We start from the raw sequence: 21,223 nt of genomic DNA, 5'->3' as shown, positions 1-21,223 counted from the left end.
CGGTTAGGCACTGGCCGGACAGCCGAGGCAGAAGACAGCGTGCAGTCAGAGGGGAAAAAAAAATTAAGTCAGAGGGCAAAAAGAAGCCAATGGAAGTTTAAAAGCAAACTTCGCTACCCTGCAAAACCTCCCAAAGCCTCCCAGCGCAGCTGCAATCGGACGGGGATTGCAAGGGAAGAGGGAAAAATTGGATGTGTTGCTCTTCGGGCTGCAGTTAACAGCAGTTTCCTCGCGCTCTCTGAAGAGGAAGGGTATTGAACGACAGCAACAAGTTGATAGTAATGATCAAATGTTATGGTAGAATTAAAAAAATAACAAGTAGGGAAAAAACAGTTAAAGAACAGGAAAGGTAACTTTGGTGGAATGGAAGTGGTAAGATTCTTAAGGGCCAGATGTTAGTGGTAAAGTTTTAGGACCAGCATTGGTGTAACTCTGTACCCAAAACTTGCCGGAGAATAACATTAAATAACATTTCTGCCTTTTCTCATTGCAAACAAAATTTGGGGGGGTTACTTTTAGCCCAAGACAAAACCCTGAAGTCTTTGATCTAAAAAACCCACCTTAATAAACCAACTGTAGTCCCTATAAATAACGCTACCGGCATTACAGTTAGCAGGTTCATTTTGGGGCAGCAGAGAGGTCTCTGCTGCATGAGCCAAATTGCCCGTTTCTGAGGCTCTTAGGCCATCCGTAAGGACACAGGGCAGCCTGTTAACGCAGGATTGTTCCCCTGCACACGAAGCTGGGTCCCCAGAGCAGTGGTGGTGCTAGCCTCGGGACCTTAGTATAAGCCCTTCTTGGGGGTGCTGAGAGAGAGGGTCCCGAAGGAGACCGGCTGAGCTAGGGAGCTGACTGAAAGCAACAGGCCAAGAGTGCTGCCAGCAAAGGGAGAGACTAGGAAGTTACAGGCGGATGAAGAGGGGATAAGTCTAAAATGAAAACTGATCATACGATCTGACCTTAGGCAAGGAGATGGGCATTACTGAAATGGAGACCATGTGAGAGAAACAGAGTCCTTTTGTCTCTGGTCAGATCGACTCCTGTTCTTCAGTTGTGTAAGAGTTTAACTGTGAGAAAGGGGAGGGCGAGGGTGTGTTCTGGGATTTGGAGGGCAGCCAAGAGCATTGCTGATTAATTATTTAAAAGGTCCTTTATTCTCATTCAGTTTCTAACTGAAAAATAGTAAAAAGAAATTACATAGTCTTCCATGCAGTCCATGAAATTGCTTGGTAGGGAAGGCCAAAAAACCCCTGTTCAGAAATAAGCTTTTGTAGGATCTTCAAGAGACGCAGTCCTTGTTGAGTGTGGTCACTGTACCAAAGGGCTTACTGCACTTCACATTTCAGTATAGCAAATATAAACCACCACCTGAACTGCAGCACAGTGTGAGCTGTGCTGTCATGTGCTGCCCTACAGTGGCGAAGCAACCGTTTCTGAAACATTTCTTCAACATTTTTGTGAGCCCAGGATAATGTTCTTTTTGCTCTGTCAACAGAAAGGAAAAGAGACTTTTTCAGAATAAAAGGCATGAATTGAAGTAGAGGCACAACGGACACATTCTCTACCTGTGCTAGACGTTTGCTCGATTGCCTGCAGTCAGGAAGACAGTAAGGTAACATTTCAATGCTTATGGAAGCACTGGCCATTTTTTACGAGGAAAGAGCTGGGAGTGAAGTGACAGGCTGAGGCTAGACGCCAATGGAAATATCCTTGAGAAAAAGTTTTTGGCTTATCTCCACTTAGTTAGCGGGCAATTTCCATCTCGTAGATGTGAAAAAATAATAGCATACTCAGAACAGACAGCGTGATTAAGCAGTCAAAACTCCTAAGAAATTACCAGAGCTGAATTTAATCTATCCCAAACCAAGAAAGAAGAGTGTTTTCTGAGAGTCAAATAAGAAACATTTATACACCTCCAGTGCTTCATCAGCTCTTTTTTTTTTTTTTTTTGGCTTGTAATGATGTAGTGTTGTAAGATGTAGGACAAGTTCTCTGAAGGTGATTTCAGAGTAACTATTATACTACCCTAACAGAAGGTTCAAAAAATTTAAAATTGGGAGAAAAAGTGAGTCCAGAACATAACTAAGATTCCAACAAAACTGGATGGGAAAACCACAAAAGCTGAGACTTTTTGAGGCTTAGGAGATCCTAGTTCTTTACAGAAAGCTCACATAAATATGCTTTGTGCAACAGATGTCTTTATATAGGTGGGAGAGGCTTCCTTCCCATGACTGAAATTTGGTGTGCATCTCCTAGGTAGGATATTTGGGTCTGCAGTCTGGAGAATTTCATTGTGCTCAGAGCTTATGGCCTGAAATAGTATGTCTTAGCTTCAGTAAAGCATTTTCAGAGCAGGTAAAAGCTGTTGTCTGGTGACAACAGTTGCCCTTGTAGGACTTCAGTGGTAATTATGTTATGAAACTTACTGCTTCGTTGAGTAGAAAAAGGGAACAGTTCACAGCACCAACTGCCAGTGAGAGACATAGTGGTATTAGACATTAATTATAGTAATTTCAATGTCTGAATCTTAAAACTGGAAATTCTTTTGTCTTTATATCTTTTTTCTCTTTATTTTGATTGCAGTTAACAGAAAATCATTTTTTTTTTTTTAATATATAAAGAATGAACAATACTCAAAGCATTTACTTTCAACTTTCCTTGAGGAGAAAACTAGGGACCTGTAACAGAGCCAGACATTTCCTGAATAGCCCTTTGCAGAATTGCAATATGCAAGCTTTCCCCACTTCAGGTCAATAAACAAGACGCAAAGTCAGATCAAACCCAACAGTTTCAAGGTATCATTTAAACTGTGATGAAACCCTAAATGTACCAGAAATCGATTTTGCAAACTAAACTTTTACAACTTTGAATGGAAACAATGTTGGTTGTCTTCGAGGGTTTAACTGTGTTGTCCCACATGGATTTGTGTTTTACAAAGTTTCAGTGAAACGTTCATAAATAAAAGCACTTAGATTTACCTGAATGTCCCTGAAATTTTATTACCCAGCAAATGAATGCAACAAATTTTTCCCTAAGTGGGTGTTTGACTACATTTTGTATATAAAATATTCTTGAGTCACAATTCCCACCTAATGAGATTTTGACAAGGCAGTAATGAGGCAGTGAGCGTATTAAAAGATAAAAATCTTGACCCCAATAAATACACTATGAAAGCCAGCCTCAGAGACTCTGCTGCATGCTTTGAAGAAGCGGTGAAGGCATCCTGGAAAGTGGATGTGTGTGAAGAAGAGCCAGATCTAGAGAAACGTGGAAAACTACTTTCTTTTTTATCTGTTTGGGGTTTTTTTGTTTGTTTTGTGTGTTTGTTTTTTTTTTAAACAGAAGTGAAGGTTGGTTTCATAAAGGTTGGGCATAGCTCTTCTAAGGGAGTAAAGAATAAACCAAGTATCAAATGCTCAAGTTTCAATTCCACCCAACTATCAAAATTTGTTACTTGATTTTTGACCAAATTACTTAACAACTATGTTTCAAGATTTCCTACCTAAAGAAGGGCTGAATATAATACAGCTGATGAAATCATCCAACATCATTTGGGTCTTTCCTAGAATAAAATAAAAATCCCAAACAGAAGAGCCAACTTTTAACCAAACTGTTTGCCTTTTATTCATACGTTTTTAAAAAATATCCACCCTGGCATTCTCTGTATGCTAATTACTTCTGCCCCTTGCCCTCTACAAATTCTTTTAGCATAAATTTGTATTTTGTAATTGTTAGCCTTTTACAAATCAGCCAATACATTCAGCTAGAGATAAGGTGATAACTTTCAAATTGACTGGGAAATTACAGCAGCATCAAGTTAGGCTAATGAATTTCGGCTACAGTTCTTCCTTCTCAAGCAGAACCTCAAGATTAAGCATTTTTGTTTGTACTTTGAGATTCACAGTTACTGGTAACAGTGCTATTCCAGACATTGAACCCCATGACACTTTGCTAGGTAACTGAGAACTATTGCGAGACAAAACAAGGCGTTTTTTAGGTTGCTGACATGATCTCATTCTACTCTCCTTCAGACATCAACTTAAAACTTGGAACTATGTTTATATACTGTGGATTGCTTAAAAGCATAGCCCCACACTGCCCCAAGTACTTTTTCAAGATGAGCCTATAGTGGAAACATTTTCTTACTTCAAAGCAAGTTCCAGTTGACTTGCATATTGATTATTAAACTTAAACTTCACTGAAGTATCTCCCAGTTCTATAATGTATGTAGTAAGTATGTTTTTTGCAGCTCCTTAGTTGGAGATATCCTGGCCTTTTAGATAAACACATTCTCTGATCTTGAAAATTTGTATAAGGATCCCAAACTGGGTCACTTACCTGGGGAATGAAGAATTTCCCCCATATTTTTCAGGGTCCAAGGTGATGGATTTAGGAGTCTCGTTTATCTATCTTTCCCTAGTTCCTTTGAATTTTCAGTGAGGTTGTCTCATAACTTTCTTTCATAGCTGCTCTATTCTCTCTTATCAATCATATACATTGTAAGAGTAGGTGAGGGTGAGGACAGGAGAAAGTAGTTGAATCCAAGGTAGCAGGCTTTGGGCCATGATGTTGGAAAAAACAATCGGCTGTAAGCTCCCCAGTTTTAAATTAGAAATAGGTTAACAAGAGCCGTTGCTTGTGCCAGCACTGGGCTTCCAGACTGTCTTACATAGATGAACCTTTGTAGCCCAGCAGAGTTTTGCCCTGTGGGAAACAGAACTCAAGGTTAGCACCAAAAGCTTCATGAAATCTCCTTCTTCATTTTGGATGTTGTGCCTTCAAGCAAAAAGAGAATGGATATTAAAAATACCGAGATAGATATGAATCATCACACACACACTTCAGGAAAGACATGCTGTCTCCTATGGCTCCAGCTTAATACAAGTTTGAAATACCTTTCATTAATAGTTTGAGGTCTTACACAGACATGTATTTGGTCCTATCACCCAACCCCTTCATTTGTCTATTCTATGGAAGCTCTTCTAATCCTGCCAACAGAAAACTGATAATGTAGTGAAAAAGAACTAGAACGGGCCCCCTTTCCAAGTAGCCTTACAGTCCACAAGCCTGATACGGTAATTAATAACACTTATACAGCAGGTCCTCTCTCTGCTGGCACTCTAGTATTCTAGTTGCAAGAATGATATAATTCCAAAGTCATATCCAATACCGGAAAACTACAAATAGAAACACTATACTTCACTATTACTAATTCATGTAAAATCCATAGCCTAAAAATACTAGTTTGCATAACAGAACAATAGAACTGACAAAATTCCCAACATTACTACCTCTGTCCTAAGCTGCTGCTTTTGCCAAACTTTAGTAGTATATTAAAAAAAAAAAAAAAAAAAAAAAAGCATTAGCCAACTCATTTAATAAAACGACTGGGTAAATTAAATTGAGGAGATACATTCACATTTTAATTTTGAATTTGCTTACATTTGTCTACTGGTACCCCAGCCTTAGAAAGCATGTTATGTTACATAAAAAACCCTAATACCATCTCCCTCAAAAATGTATCATTCTCTCTGTATTTGGGACAATGTTTAAAGGCTTTAATTTGTCCTGTCATTAAAATAAAGATTTTTGAGGCAGACTTCCCAAGTGAAAAAAATTAGGAAAACCTGTAAATTCTGGTTTGGTGGTTTTTTTTTGTTTTTCTTAAAACCAAAACTATTTATTACATATTTGGTCAGTTACCCCTTGTTGCAGAGGTGTCAGTGAGCACTTGCTGTTGTTAACCTAGAGAAGAGGTCCCTATTTTTTCCACAGAACGAGGCTAAGTTTAGGACCTGGAAGTTAGAAAAAAACCCCTAGCTTATTATTTTTATGTTTAATGCAGTGAGAGATTAGTTTGCCTCCCCAGCTCCTCCCAAGTTGCTTGTGCTTTAAACTGCACCCATTTTGCTCAGCTCAGTATATGAAAAGTAGACAGGGTAAAAGGCAGTTTTAACTTTTAAATAAGATGAGAATCAGGGTTGAAAACAATTGATTATGAAGCCAGGACTCATGGCTGAAATTTTAGCAATCTCTGCAATACAGTAAAATACTCTAAAGCAGTTTACCTACCTAGTAACTGAAACACATCCACTCACAGTATTTAAGCTAACTGCTTATGACCAGAATTAAAATAGGTTCACCCTTGGAATTTGTCTTGTCAGTCACCAGAGAGATTTTTCAGTGCAACAGCTTTCATCAACAGAGGTTCAGAAATCCCCTTTGTAGCTTATTTTATTTACAAAGACGCTTCAAAGTTTGTTATAGAACAGAAAGACTTTTTCCCAATGGATGAATTTTCAGAAATACCAAGCTGAGGAAGAAGGGTACAGTTTTGGTTTTGGACTGCAAACAGAACTTCGCTTGTAAATATTTTTACTGTTATACAAACTCAACACGTATTTTAGGGATGAGGACCTGTTTCTGTGTGAGATTTCCACTAATAGTGATCTATGGCCCTGATCCTGCTTTTTACAGTTAGTAGAAATTTTATCATCTACTTCCATGGAAGAGTTATGAGTGCCAGCATTGTTAGAAATACACATAGCGTATTGGATACAGCTGGGGAAAGAAGAGAATTTACTCTCTTCCAGAATAAGTTACATAATTCTATAAATTATAAGAACTTAATCCCTCTTAGACATTTGTATAGCACCAATCACCAACAGTAGTATCACTAAGGCACTGCACTGGTACTCAGCTGTCATGGGGTCTCCACATCTGTGGTCAATTTCCTGTGTAATCATGTTTATATCTTTTGTTTTTCCTGGTACATAATTTTTGACATTGGAAAATAGGATATAATACAAAACATCCTACATCATTCACAGGAATATTGCGCCACAACTAATTACAAGGTGCTCCGATTTTAAAGTGATGAACATTAGTATTTCTGTGCATAGATTTACCGGTAAAAGAAAATTATGCTGCAGTTCTCTCTTATGTGCAACACATTGGAACAAAATTTGTTTCAGTTCCTCTGGAGTTAATGACATACTCTTAAGTTAAATCCTGTCCTCGATGCCACGATTCAAAATAGTTTTTAGACAAATGAAGATAAGCCCTCAGGGCTCCTGTCTATGACAACTGATCCAGCATGCCTTCATATGCTTTTGCACCAAAGTCTGCTGCTAACAACTTACAGAGCTCCAGTTTCAGCCTCTAAGAGAGCAGTTTTTGATGCTTTCGGAAGCAGCTGAATCTTTTTTTAGTCTGTAGTGGATTTACCTCTCCACATTATTAAAAAAAAACACCTTCAGGAGTTAACACTGTTCTGCTGCATCACACTGGCTGCTGAATATGTCTACTTACGTACAAATTACTAAAAGTTCTTGGATTGAAATAAGTTACTGCAAATGCACAGTAGCTGATTTTGAAACCACAACATCTCTACAATTTATTATTATTTTTACAAAATACCCAAAGTGATCAGACCATATTGTAGGTTACTGGCTTGCCAAAGGTTATGTTTTAAAATCAAAACCATTTCTGAGTTACAGAAGTGCCAAAAACAATCTTGAACAAGTTTGTTTGTTGTGTTTGTTGTTTTTTTGTTTGTTTTTTTAAACCAACCCCCATCCAACAAAACAGTTGTATAACTTAAAACAGAAACAAGAGTTTGTGTTGGAAACTGTTTAAAAACCAACCCACCAAATCATGCTTGAGCAGAAGCCTTGTATGGCAAAGATTTAGCTTTGGGCAATTTAGTGCCAAGATATAGACCCTCTATGGGTTTATAATGGAAATACTGACACAACCTCAACTATAGTGATGCAAATGTGCCCTAAAACACTGTATTTGCTTTTATTAATAAAAGTGGTAGTGTTTACATTTGCAGGTATCTTACACTTCAGCATCACGATGAATACTGAGTAGAATGAGTTAAGTTTTGGCTGTAAGGTCAGAAGTTTCCAAACAGATGAATGAGACAAAAGTGAAAGTCCTCAATCATGAAAACAAGAAGTTCAAATAAATAAATAAAACAAAACTAGGAAATATGGGTAAGCATTAGGTTGGAATGGTTCAATTAACTGCAAGTTATGGCCACTAAATTAGAGACAGAAGAAAACACAGTTACTTATTAAATAGCAAGCATTAAAGCTTTATGTTTTCGTATTTAAAAAAAAAAAAAAAAAAAAAGCTGTTAAAAATAAGACTTGCATTTACCAGGCCACCAAACTGCATGGACTAATAAAGAGACTAACAAAGGCAATACTGAGACATTAAGACACACACACACTCCATACTTGTGCAACTCAACCATATTCAAAACAATTGCCTTTTTCCTTACTTAAGAAAAAAAAAAAAAAAAAGCATCCCCTAAACATTTCTGTTCACATAAAGCTTTAGGTTTTTTAAACTGTTGCTGTCTTATATAGCTCATTGTTATTATGTATCTTTCTCATTACCAGAGGAAGAAGCTTATTTTTTTTTTTTTGTTGTTGTTAATGGAGGTGCTTTGTTTCTCTCAGATCAGAGATTACATTCCTCACACCACTAAAGGTTTTCCCCATTTATAAATTTGGTGTTTACACCAACTCCTCCTAGGCTTAAAAAGATAAGGGTTGGCACTAAATTAAAGATTTTGGCTCCTGTAACTAAAATTAAGGCTCACAATGAATTTCCTTTCCACTATGTGTGTGCCATTTTTACCTAGTGGAAACACCAGCCCTTAACCTACAGGCACTGGATACATTCTTAAATTGTAGGGGGTTATTTTCGGTCATGTTCTCCTATAGTTCTACAAAGTTCAGGTGGCAACTTTCTAAACCTGTGAACAGGAAAGATCATTATTTAAAAGATGAGTAGCAACCGCAGCTAAAATTTTTAGATGTTTTAGTGTCTTCTGGAAGATCACTAGTAATTTTGAATTAAGAGAGATGGGAGAGTAACTCCATCACGTCCCTGCTCTTTACATGAAAACGGACTAGGTGATTAATTTTCATTTAGACGTTTAGCCACACAAGCAATGAAAACTCACAATTCTGAACAGTTGCATCTGATACCTGAAGCAAATCTAGCTGCACAGACATCACTGATCACACCCTAATTTTAATTTAAACTGGACCTCTTCCCAAAAAAGAAAGTTAATACAGTCTCTTGGGTGGAGGGAAGCTAGTGTGAAAGGCAGAGAGGCAAGTATTTTGGTGTTTGTTTTTTGTTTTGTTTCTTTTGTTTTCCTTTTAAAGTCACTGCAGTAAGATCCAGATCAGTTTAGGGGTGTAAATGAAGGGGGAGCAGGGGTGTTTGAGTAATATAGGCTAACACTGTTCTAGATGTGTTATTACAGCTGTAATTTCTGACTCTGTACAAATTGTACACGTAGGTTTAGACACATGAAAAAGTAACACACTCACAGAGACATAAAACACCTAGGTATAAAATATAAAGCAGTGTAGTAGTTACTAAAATTACATGCTCTCTTATTGCTACAGTGATTTTTGCTCTTTTTCTTTTTACTGTACCACATGTTGTTCTAAGCATATAATTTGCATAAATTATTCAAGTTTAAGAAAAATCCACACATCTTCACTTTAAGCTACTTATATAGTTAATATAAAACAAAAAGGTTCTAAAGTATCTCTTTATTAAAAGAGAAATAAAAATGTCATTTGAAACTGGAATTCAGTGGCCAAATCCAAGGGCAGTGCACACCTTGTCATTCTGGTAGTAGTATGCCCACGCAGCGTAAGTGGAGGTTGGTGGGGTATTTGGCCCAGTCTAGAGATGGTCACCAGACCTGCATGATGCCCTATGTGTCTGTTATTGTTCTGGTTTTGTCTTTAGCAAAAAGGACTATGAATGACCAAAGACTAACATTTGTAATTTGTAGCAAAATTTGGTTTATGTAGAAACAAGCCATGTTTTGCATTTGGATAGAGATTTAAATGAATTAAAGCTAAAAATTAAAAAGCATGATGCTGCAACATCTGGTCACTTGTTGAAGACCTCACTTTTAAAGTGGTTAAGTTTGCACAATTTGTACTTTTTTCTTTTTTTTTTTCTTTTTTCTTTTTTTTTTTTTTACTAAACAGTATTTTTCCTTCTTTTATAAACCAGAAAAACTAAACTACAGATAAATTTTCCCTACCTTGAGCTAATGCTGCAGATAGGGTTGACAAAGCTGTACAGCGCAATCAAACATACTTACATCTTAGCTCATTGTACAGGTACAGCCATAATCAAGGCACAAAGATCTTCTACAAGTTATTTTTTTTCAATAAAGTTGTACAAAATAATACATTTTACAGTCTGTACAAGAATAATAATCCAGCAGTAAAATAAAAAATGAGGGGGGGGGAAGAAGAAAAAGAAGGGAAAGACTGTGAGGACTACAGTCCAGATAATGATTTTTATAGCAGACGGGATCATCAGTGGACAAACTGAAAACAGTGTGTGGTTAACTCTTTCTGCAATCACAGGCCATACGCAGTTCAATTCATAAATGTCAATGTCCATGGTTGTCTTTAGACCACCAAGACTGGTTTTAAAAATACCCTTCTGAAAGGTAGCAGTTGGTTTTTGCACTGTCTAGGTCTGTTGTAGAATTGTCAGTATTTCCGTTCAAAGCCACATTACAGTCAGAGAACCAAACTCAAGTGTCTGTCTTCAAACTTGGTCTGTGACTTGGCACCTTCTTTAGTCTGAAGCAGTGAATGATACAAAGTGGAGATCACGGGTTATACGATTATGCCCACAACAGTGCTAAATTACCTAAAGTTTTCTCTCCCCAATTTTTGTTTTATGTTTTAATTTTTTATCCCCAATTCTTTCAGGTGCTCCACATTCAGGGCTTTTAATTAATTAGTTTTTATTTCTTTTTTTTTTTTTCTTTTTTGTTAATAACAGTGTTAGGGAATCCTCATGGAAATGGCCTTTTAAGTGTTAGGGGCCATCCCAAACTGTCCGAGGGGTACAGAAGCAAGCTTAGAAGTGCTGCTATTGTCCAGCAAGGAGAAAAAGTTGAGGGGTGCAAATCAATGGGAGATTCAAACAGTTCTCTTCCACCCTATGTGGGCAAGGGTGGTTTTTTTTTTTCTTTTTTTTTTTAATAAGGAATAAGGAGTCCAAAACACAGAAAAAAGTGCTCTCCATCACAACAACTCATATTGGCGAAGGTGCATGCGCTGAATAATGTCCCGACAGTCATTGAAAACCCTCCGGATGTTCTCTGTATCCACTGCACATGTGAAGTGAGGATAGCAATAGTGCCTTCCATCTCCACTTGCTGTGCTGATTCTCTGTTAAAAGTAAGAGAGAGATACTGGGTTAAAATAAAACTGACTGGGGACCACCCCCCCATGTTCTCAAAACTCAGATGAATGAAGGTTAAGGTAAGTATGTGTGCATTGTGTTTTCAAAGGGTGTAACGAAGTGGCAAAACGCCCACAATTTTTCACTCTGTCACCTGAAACATGACGTTTAAAATGATCAGAATTATATGGTGAGAAGGCCGCTGCATACTGGGGAATTTCAGAGTTGAAGGAGAACTCAGAAAAGTGCTATTATTTATATGCGGCTTTGGTGAATTAGCCACACAACTCCTAGTTAATTTGTCCATGAAGAAAGCGGGTTTTTACCTCCTTGAACCAGGCTTTTATCCCTGCTTTACACTTACAGAAAGCCTCCCTCAAAATTTTATTTTGCTCCATTTTAAAGAGAGTCCACAGTTTGATTGCCATGCTCACCATTACAAGTAATTGTAATAATTTTTTAAAAAAATCCGTTATAGCTTCAACTGACCAGTAATGAGAAAGATAATATGAAAAGAACATTAATATTTTATGGATGATGCATCTTTTACTTAGTCTTTATCTTCAGAAATAATGCATGGAATAAAAATCTGTACCCATTAAGAACAGCAGGACTTGACTCATCACTCTATTTGAGGTTTCCTAATTCTCACCAATTCTTTTGCTATTTAATTACATACTGAGTCAACAAATAAATACCTGAGGAGCAGCTAACAAATGGCAGTAAGGCTCTTAAACATAACCGTGTTTTAGGCAGTGTGGATGTTAAATATGAACAACGCAAAAAGTGACAGCATTTTGCAATAGTAGAAGGTACGTAAAAGCTTATATTTGAGAAGAATCACATGAGAAATACTGAAAGAAAGGAAATACTTACAAGAAACTCGTCTCTAATAAAATACTTGGCCCTTGTAACTCTGGGATCCTCACCAGGCTCTGGTGTTGCTGAATAATAATAATGTAAGTATATCTTATTAAAACATTGTGTTTTGGTGATAGCACCTAAAAATCATAACTTGTTCTGTTTTCTGCTCACATATGACAGAAACATACTTTGCAAAACTGACTATAAGACAAACCATAACATATTATCTAAATGAGCAAGATTTCAGGAGAACAAAGGAATATTACAGTGGCCATAGTACCAGCCATTTGGCAGGTTAGAGAAATGACCGCAGATATGACTAGGGGGAGTCCAGAGGACATATCTGTGACAAGCTGTACTGTGTCCAGCAAAGTAAGAGGATTTTGGCATGATGAAATTATTATATATTAAATGCATATAAGACAGGATTCTTTCATTATTAATACCTACAATTTAACATTACAGTTTGGTTGAAAGACAATGAAGATTACATCTACTTAACAGTTTTCAAGTCTTAGTTGAAATTACCAAAAACATTACAAATGTGATTAAGAAAGAAATGATAAATTGCTAATAAAACTTAAAAATCTTACCATCATCTGGTGTAGTGTAGCGAGCAAATTCTGGAAAGTAGTCTTCAATTTTAGATTTCCCTGCCAAAACTTTCTCTGCTAGCAAATCTTGTTTATTCAGGAAAAGAATTACTGAAATGGTCCGTAGCCACCTGTAGAAAATTGAAACCAAATACTCTGAGAAGGCACAGCTAGGATCATACAGCAAAAAGAAACTTAATCCAGTTCTGGAGACAACATTCATATGACACGCTATAATAATTTTGAAAGGTTCCTTTTATACCTGAATCCTATGGTGTAATTCTGGGTGTACACACCCTGACTTTGGTTTGTGTGCTCCTAGCGCAAGCAATGAAAGTTGCCCACTTTCTACTGCTAATCCAAATACATCAAACAGGTGAGCATATCCACTTTCAGTGTGCCACTCTATCACTGCTTTAATTACTTCAGCCTCAATATGGCAACTACCAATCTGTAACTCTCCAGAGTTTTCTTCAATTAGGTGAGTGTATTGGACATTAACGTAACAGGTAGACAGTTGCAATCAAAGACTAGCTTGGACTGCACTGTGAGAAGCAAATAACACCAGCTACGCTGCTGTTGTGGGTTAACGCTGGTGGGCAGCAAAGCACCACACAACCACTCGCTCACTTTCCCCCTCAGTGGGATGGAGGAAGAGGAAAGGAAGAATAAAAACAAGAAAATTTGTGGGTCAAGATAAAAAAAATATAAACAATAATTGTTTAACAAGTGAAGGATAAGTGGAAGAGAGAAGAAATCAAGTGATGCAAAAAGGCAATCACTCACCACCTCCTGTGGGTAGACCAATACCCAGCAAGATGGCTAACCCTCCTAAGCCCCCCTCTTTTCCCTTTTATTGCTGAGCATGACATTAATATGGTACAGAATGCCTCTTTGGTTAGTTTGGGTCATCTGCTCACTTGTGTCCCCTCCCAACCTATTGCATACCCCCAATCTATTCGCTGGGGGGGGGGGGGGGGGGGAGGCGGGGGGCAGAGTGAGAAACAGAGAAGGCCTTGATGCTCTACAAACACTGTTCAGCAACAGCTGCATTAGTGTGTTATCAGTATTGTTTCAGTAAAAAAATCTGTAACACAGCACCATGTGAGCTGCTATGAAGAAAACAAATATCTTAGCCAGGCCCAGTATGCAAGTCTTGACTATAACGTAAGACACGATTACTAATTTATGTGATATGAACAATGAAACTTCAATTCACAGACCTGTTGTTCCAGATACTCTTGAAGAGGTTTAGTGCTTCTTGAAGCCGATTGGTCTGATTGTCCTCTCGTATAACCATGTTGTAGCTACTGCTTGCCACCACAAATATGATAGCAGTCACATCTAAATCAAGGAATACCCATTAGTTAATACCAAACTTCAGAAGAAATACCCAGGAATCCCAAAGCTCAATAAAAAGCTGTCAGACTTTCAGCTTCATGAAGAGAACAGGCTGGAATGCTATTGCTGACAGCTTTCTAAGTACCAGAAATAAAAAAAAAGAAAGTGAAGAAATCATTAAAGATAGGAAAGGCAGGCCACAGAACAGAAGCTGACAGAATGACAGAAAATGTAGGAAAGAAAGGAACAGAAGCAAGAGAGAGAAACTGAAGAAAGCTAAGAGGAGAATTTAAAGAAGATTTAAAAGGTATGAAGAAATTTAGAAAGCAATTCTGAGCTATCAAGAAAGGACAGGGAGGCCCCTGGGGGAAGACCTCAGGACAAATGGCTCTTTTGATCTGCGTGAATAGTAATAAAAAAACCCAGTAGATTACTGTGAATTCATGGTTAACTGTTCTAGTCCTCCTACAGTGTACCATACTGCTTAGAGGCCCCTGTCTCTTTTCTGGGAGATACTCCCAGGATCACAGAATCCAGATGTCTGTGTTTCTGTGTGGCTGTGCAGCTCCAGAACCCTTACACTGACTTCCAGTCTCATCTACCTCAGACATCAACAGCAGAAGAGATGAGTCAGATCATGAGGTAACAGGAAGGAGCAGAAGTAAAACCCAAACAAATCTGTTATTAATAGCACAGAAGAAGAAAATATTGCACAGTAGTTCCAGACACATATAAAGTGTTCAGGTGATACTCTAAGACAGTAACTGTAGCAAAACACCATGAATTCTAAGTTGCATTCTACTATATCTATTCTGTAGCATCTCATTATAACTCTTCTACAAAAAGATAGACTTTTGCATAGCTTCATAAATGTTTTGCCCAAACAACAAAAAGACAAAGACAAAAATATTTTCACCAGCTCTAGCTTTAAGAAAACTTGTGTGGAGAAACATTTTACATTGACGGTACATGTAACACTTCAGCATACACACAAAACTACCTAATTTAAACTGTATGAGAGTTAAGAATATAATCACCTGAACTAAACTGATAGGGACATCAGTGTTAAAACTCCAGATCTTACAAAATGCCTGCAAATGTTTCAGGTCTTACCTGTATCTAGGCTGGTGCTATGTCAGCATTCTAAGGAATCTAGCTTACATGTTAGGTTACTTAAATGAGGGTATTTGTTCCTATGTTTTCAGTAAGGGCCTTCCCCTTAGGCTGTTTTTCAAGAAATTATTTTAATATGCATGGCTCCTTAGAAAAGTGCAGATTTATAAAATCCATCATAAACCTTTTTGACAAGGGCATTTTGGGGCTACGCTATACAACGCACATACCATATTGCAACACCTTGTCCAACAAGACAGATGTTCCCTGCAATCTCATACTGCATTAATGGGTCGGTGCTGATTTGAAAGAAGCACCCATAACATAGCAACGTGGCTGCAATTATGTGCAAAAATATGATTTTCTGATTTTATGCATATTAATTATCCTGTAATTGTATATTTTGTATAGGCACAAACGTATGTAAACCTTCATTTGGAAGCCAGAATATAATATTGGCATTTAACACTCACATAGCTGGCATATAATGCACAAACCCACCGCCAATTAAACCTAATTAAATGAAGAGAGGGAAGCTGAAGAAAATGGACAAGGTATATTAAGTTAAACTTGAACCTTTCCACCTACATTCTCCTTCAAAGATATTCCATGCAGTTACAGAAGTTTACATGTCAAGAAAAATTCCATCCTGTATGACTGTCTAGATAATTCCTTAACAAGCTACATGGAAAAGAAGATGGCTTTCACACAGTGAAAAAATTAAGATTGGGCATTAAAATTTTGCAGAGAACTATTTTATAAAACAAACAAATTCTAATCATACCATTAAAACACTGGATCCATTTTCGGCGTTCATCTCGTTGCCCTCCAACATCAAACATACTAAGAAAAAATCATAAATCAAGTCAGAATACTCTTTGTGTTTGTTTTTATATTTTTTTTTCCCCGAACACAAACAGAAAATATAAGAAATTTTAGGACTTTGGTGTCATAAAAGCTGAAAGGAATCAAGGATTATGAGAACCTGAACAGGTAACAGTCCACCAACATATGCACACAGAGCTTTCATCACAAAATATAATTATGTTTAGTTTCACTAACACCTACACTTGAAGGTAAGAAATTCTGGTGTATGTACATTGTAGATTCATTTTCACCCTTACAAGCCAAGACATTAAAAAAGGTCCTACAACAAGTCACTTGCTGAAACAACTATCGCAGATCTAAACTCAACAAGACCAGACTAAAACTCAGCAGTTTCTGTTTGGGTCAAGCAATCTTTCTAACCTGAGACAGTAAAGAGAACATGCATTTTCTGTTACTCAGATATATACAAAGTTTTTGGTCAAATATTTCACTATATAAACTAGCAATGAATCAAATACTCAGAAAAGGCGTTAGTAAAAATAGATTTAAAACATTTTGTTCTTTGCTATTTAAAATAAAAGCAGAAAATTGCACACCAATTTGAATTTCTTTTTAAAGCCAGACTACTAAATTAAAACATCGTAAACTACTTGCTTTCTATTAAACATCAACTTGAGAAATACAGTAGTCTCAATGACTATATGGTAGACTGTCTGCCAATTTACCCTGGTATTTGTCTGCATTGTATTAACAAAACAACAACAAAAAAAACCAAAGAAAGAAAAGAAAAAAAAAAAGAAAAGAAAGAAAAAGAAAAAAGGAAAAAATAAGCATACTTACTGAAAATTTACTTTATCCACCTGAAACTTGGTTTCAAAAATTCCTGATGTCAAAACTCTGCATCTGAGAAGATCCTAGAGCATAAAGGAAAAGTCACTGATTCAACACAGATACTTCATAATTCTTCATATATGCAGCAATAGAAATAAAAACTTTTTACCCAGCGCTGATAGTGTATGCTGTACTGCAAAAACAGGGAACAGAGCATCACGAAGCTGCATTTAAGGTTTTGATCTTGAACACATGTGCACACACATGGGTGTGCTCAACTTTTAAAGTATATGTATTTTCACAAGCAGGTTGTAAGTGCCAAGTTTGGAATAGGAGGAAACATTTACAGGCCACTTAAAGCAAATGCAAGTGTTCTGAACAGCACAGACCCATCCCTAGAGATTAGATCATGCATTCACAGATTTCAGAGGGATAGTGGCACACAACAGGATCTTTAAACTGCCACCAAATAATTCCCAACTCCAGAAGATAGATCTCTCCCCTAGCTGTTCAGTGTTTGGCTACTGAAAGAAGTATCTAGGTCTCAGAATTTTCCAATTTTTCCTTCAAAGAACTGGGAGCTCACCAACTTAAATCTCATAAGAATTGGGCTTTTCAAATATAAAATTTGAAATTTCCTGTAGAGACAAAAATGATAGTCAGAAGTTGTAAGCTACAAACAATTGAAATTGTTATAAGTGCTACAAAATCCTACTAAAACCAAACTGTATCGTCTTTTATTTACTGTGTATTGTAAAGCAGTGACAGCCATATATAATGCCTAATCGGTAATTGATCTAGAAGAAGCTAATTTGCATAGGCTGCAGACTAAGTACACAGTCCAAATATAACTAATGATGAAATACCACCCTAAAGGTTTTACAATCTAGGACTTAAAGTTTTGGTTTTCTTCACAATGGGTCTAAATAGCAGATAAATTGTAACATTTGCAGCAGATCCTTAGCCTCCAATATAAAACTGATACTTGTTTTAAAGTTTAGTATCTGAAGATTAGTTGCTCCAAATTTCAAACATAATAACCTACATTTTTTAATATTTTGTTTTTGAAAATAGAATTATTTCAGTGATAAGAAAGCCTCATTTGTAAAAAAACTCATATCTTTAAAAGGATGAATGATTAATTTATTCTTGAACAACTTCAAAGGATACAAACTGCTCTCTCCTCATCAATACTGTCTGCGAAAGTTTGGGACATTATAATATGTTTTTTGATTGTTTATCCTATAAAAGTACACTAGATGCTTAATTGCGTTATTTATGGGCAGAAAGTTAGGAATATACATGTGATTTTGGAGTAGGGATTTGGTCCTAAAAAGATCCTCAGATTATCTGTAACAAAATGAAAACTATAATTCGTATTCTGATTAAAAAAATACAATCTTCTAACAAGGTTGTTTTTACAAAATCTGGTTTACAATGGGAACCAGTGGGGCTGAGAAAATACCAATCAACTTTGCATCAAAGAAAGTGCATGATGGTTATTCAGCAAGGAAAGCAAAACATTATAAATTACTTATTCAGATGGATATTTGAGTTTTAGTGTCACAGAAGCACGATGTAAGTCTTGAATCTAGGCAGATTTTAATTTCACAGTACATTTGTATGTATAAACATAATCCAAATAACAAAGTAATTTTTACTGGAATACTAAATATGTATAGTACATGGTAATACCTGTATTAGTGCCACAAATAGCAATTAGAAAATTAATGAGACAGTTACCCTCAAAGACAGAGGGGGCAGATAAATTGTGTAATTTCTTAATGAAACCTTCCTTACCTGGTCAGACGGTGTATACTCATTTTGTTTGACTATGTCAATCTTGTCTAGAAAACTGGGGAGAGGAAAGAAAAAGAGTAACTTTTCATTCTCAAATTAGACCAACTATCTAACACTTTAGTAACTGACAGGTTCCCAGATAAGATTTGTTATATTTTAACGCACTCAGATTCACAAAATGCTGAATACACTTAAATTGCTCAACGTATGCATGCTAGTATTTAAAACGTGCATTTCCTAGCACCACCCAGCAGAGGGCCAAATCCACAGTTTTCTTAATCAGGTCTGGTAATCTCATTCCAACCCCCTCCCACTCTGCTCCCTCTGCTAACAAACATACAAGTAGTTTAATTTAGGTAATTTATTCATATAAATTGTACAATATAATCTACTACTGCTACTGTAAAGCAATGACTCAAATAAATTGCCTACACGTAATTTTCCTGAAAGTAAGATGACTATTTTAAAAAAAATTTATTGTCACTGTAATTCTTTCAATAAATGAAATCCCTAAACCAATTTCATTACACATTCAGTTAAGTGAGAGAGAATACTGATTTTTCTGTCAATTGTTGGTACCAGTTTTTCAGTTTACTTTCTGAAGTAGTAGTAGTAGTAGGCCAAATGAGTATTAAAAAAAGTATTTTATTCAAATTCATTAGGCATTACCTAAAAAGGATATCCTGGAGTCTTTAAAATGTTTTTACCAATTAACTGTAACCTCCTAATTATCTTTCACTTCAACTCAAAGACCAAAAATCTCAAGGAACCAATTTGTTAACTCTGTTTTATTGTGGTGTTACTATAAGAATCGAAGATGTAGTGAACCAGGAGCTTCAGGACGCAGATTTTATGCTATTTGCATTTCCAATCACATTGTCCAACACGAAGCAGGGCTACACTGTGCTCAGACACCTTCCATTTCAGTATAATTAGGAGATCTAGCAATACTTCTACAGTTAACTTTACTCGTAACATTAATGATTAATCACAGTCTTGAAACCAATATGCTTTTAACTTTCCTTTTAAATTCCTTTGCATGAATTCTTTATAAAGCAGAAATCACAAAGAAAAGCTGAGTTTTCCCTTCCAATCCCTACACATAGGCAGGTATGGTGAAAATGCATGAACTACGGTCACAGGCAGTAATTTAAAGGAGGGGAAATGGTAGCCACGTCCCAGATTCACAAATCAGAAACCAGACCTCCGTTAAAATCAGCAAGGGTCTTAGCCCTCAGTTTCAGCCCCTGCTTCCCAACTGACTTTCTAACACATCTAATGAAGCGCAGGGGAAAGAAGAAAAATAACTGTGTTTTAACAGCAGCTTCAGTGTAAAGCCCTTTTCACCAGGGACTAGATGACCATCTTGTTTCAGAGACAAATGAAAAGTAATTGTTTAGTCTGTATTACGGAATTTTAAACACATTAAAATGTATCTTAGTAAACATGTTACTAAAAACATGAGACAAAGTGTAAAGATAAATTTCCATCATGAAAGGTGACTCGGAGGCAGATATACAAAGATAAAATTGATGACAGAACGTGTACTGCAATTTGCAAGCTGGAGTTTTTCCTCGTTTCTTCCAAGCAGTTAAGTAATTTATTTATTTTTTAAATCCAAAGGAAAAGAAGTAAAGCTCTTTGTTCAGTACATAGAGGATGTTAAACACGTACAACAATCATGAATTCCAACTAGTACGAGTGTTGCCACATTATATTCTCTTTTAAGACCACAGTTTCAGAATCACGTGGCAATTTCACAAGTTGGAGGATGCTTGAAAAATGTTAAGAACACAACATGTTCATAAAGATTTAAAGGTGATTACTGCAATGACCCAACCTTTCTGTACCGAATTTATCTAAGCATAACATTTTATGCAAGGTTCCACCTTATGCAAGAGGTGGATTTTTTGGATTTGGGTTTTTTGTTTTGTTTTTAAACACTCTGCTAATCAGCTTAATGGATTTTGGAAACTGACAATTAGAAAATAACAACAAGATATTGCTAAAACCTGGAACTGAAAGTACAAACCTCTTACTGTTGTTTATGCAGACTATTTTTAGGCCTATGATTTCCTTGAAAAACATCAGCCACATAGGAGCAGCAGTACTGTACTTGAGATGAATTCCAATAGCAATGTTCATGCCAGGTAAAACAAGTTCAAATGGAATAAACATTTCTTCTTCCCCCCAAAACAAGTTCCAACATTCAGTAACATCTGCTACTCGTAACAATACTCCTTCAAGAAGGAAGTCTTTCACTGTGTGATAGTTAACAGAAAACCTACCCTGCTTCCAGTGGCATTTTAGGGAAGATAGAGCAAAGCAAGACGTTAAATGAACATGCACTCCTGCGCATGTGCCTTTTCATAAAAGTCTGCTCTAGCAACTTTAGAAAGGGCTAAAAACTTTAAAAAACACTTTGATTTTTCTGCTCAAACATAAAGAAAGGGTGTTATTCTTTCAGTTGGTCAACTGAAAAATAAATGTGTCTGTAAGGAGAAAAAAGTAGCAGTAATTCAATCTAGTCTGATACACCTAAAATAAGGAGCAACAGTGGGAGCATGAGAGTTCAGAAATGATCAATACACTACATTCGG

General features: G+C 36.6%; 1 protein-coding gene across 4 annotated transcripts in view; it reads right to left on the bottom strand.

Annotated features, from left to right (window-relative positions):
* Window positions 1-9,818: 9,818 nt before the first annotated feature.
* Window positions 9,819-21,223, bottom strand: part of GNAS (GNAS complex locus) — a 158,865-nt gene continuing 147,460 nt past the window's right edge. For all 4 annotated transcript variants that reach the window (XM_049816331.1, XM_049816332.1, XM_049816334.1 and 1 more), the window contains exons 6-12: window positions 18,624-18,678; window positions 16,833-16,906; window positions 15,949-16,007; window positions 13,934-14,054; window positions 12,711-12,841; window positions 12,130-12,197; window positions 9,819-11,240 (exon numbers count right to left, since the gene is read on the bottom strand). In XM_049816331.1, coding sequence (XP_049672288.1) covers window positions 11,094-11,240; window positions 12,130-12,197; window positions 12,711-12,841; window positions 13,934-14,054; window positions 15,949-16,007; window positions 16,833-16,906; window positions 18,624-18,678 — 655 coding nt within the window. In that variant the 3' untranslated portion in view covers window positions 9,819-11,093. The remainder of the gene's footprint in view (window positions 11,241-12,129; window positions 12,198-12,710; window positions 12,842-13,933; window positions 14,055-15,948; window positions 16,008-16,832; window positions 16,907-18,623; window positions 18,679-21,223) is intronic.

Source organism: Accipiter gentilis, chromosome 14 (genome assembly GCF_929443795.1).
Source record: "Accipiter gentilis chromosome 14, bAccGen1.1, whole genome shotgun sequence".
Lineage (NCBI taxonomy): Eukaryota > Metazoa > Chordata > Aves > Accipitriformes > Accipitridae > Astur > Astur gentilis.
This window is presented reverse-complemented; position numbering and strand designations above follow the sequence as displayed.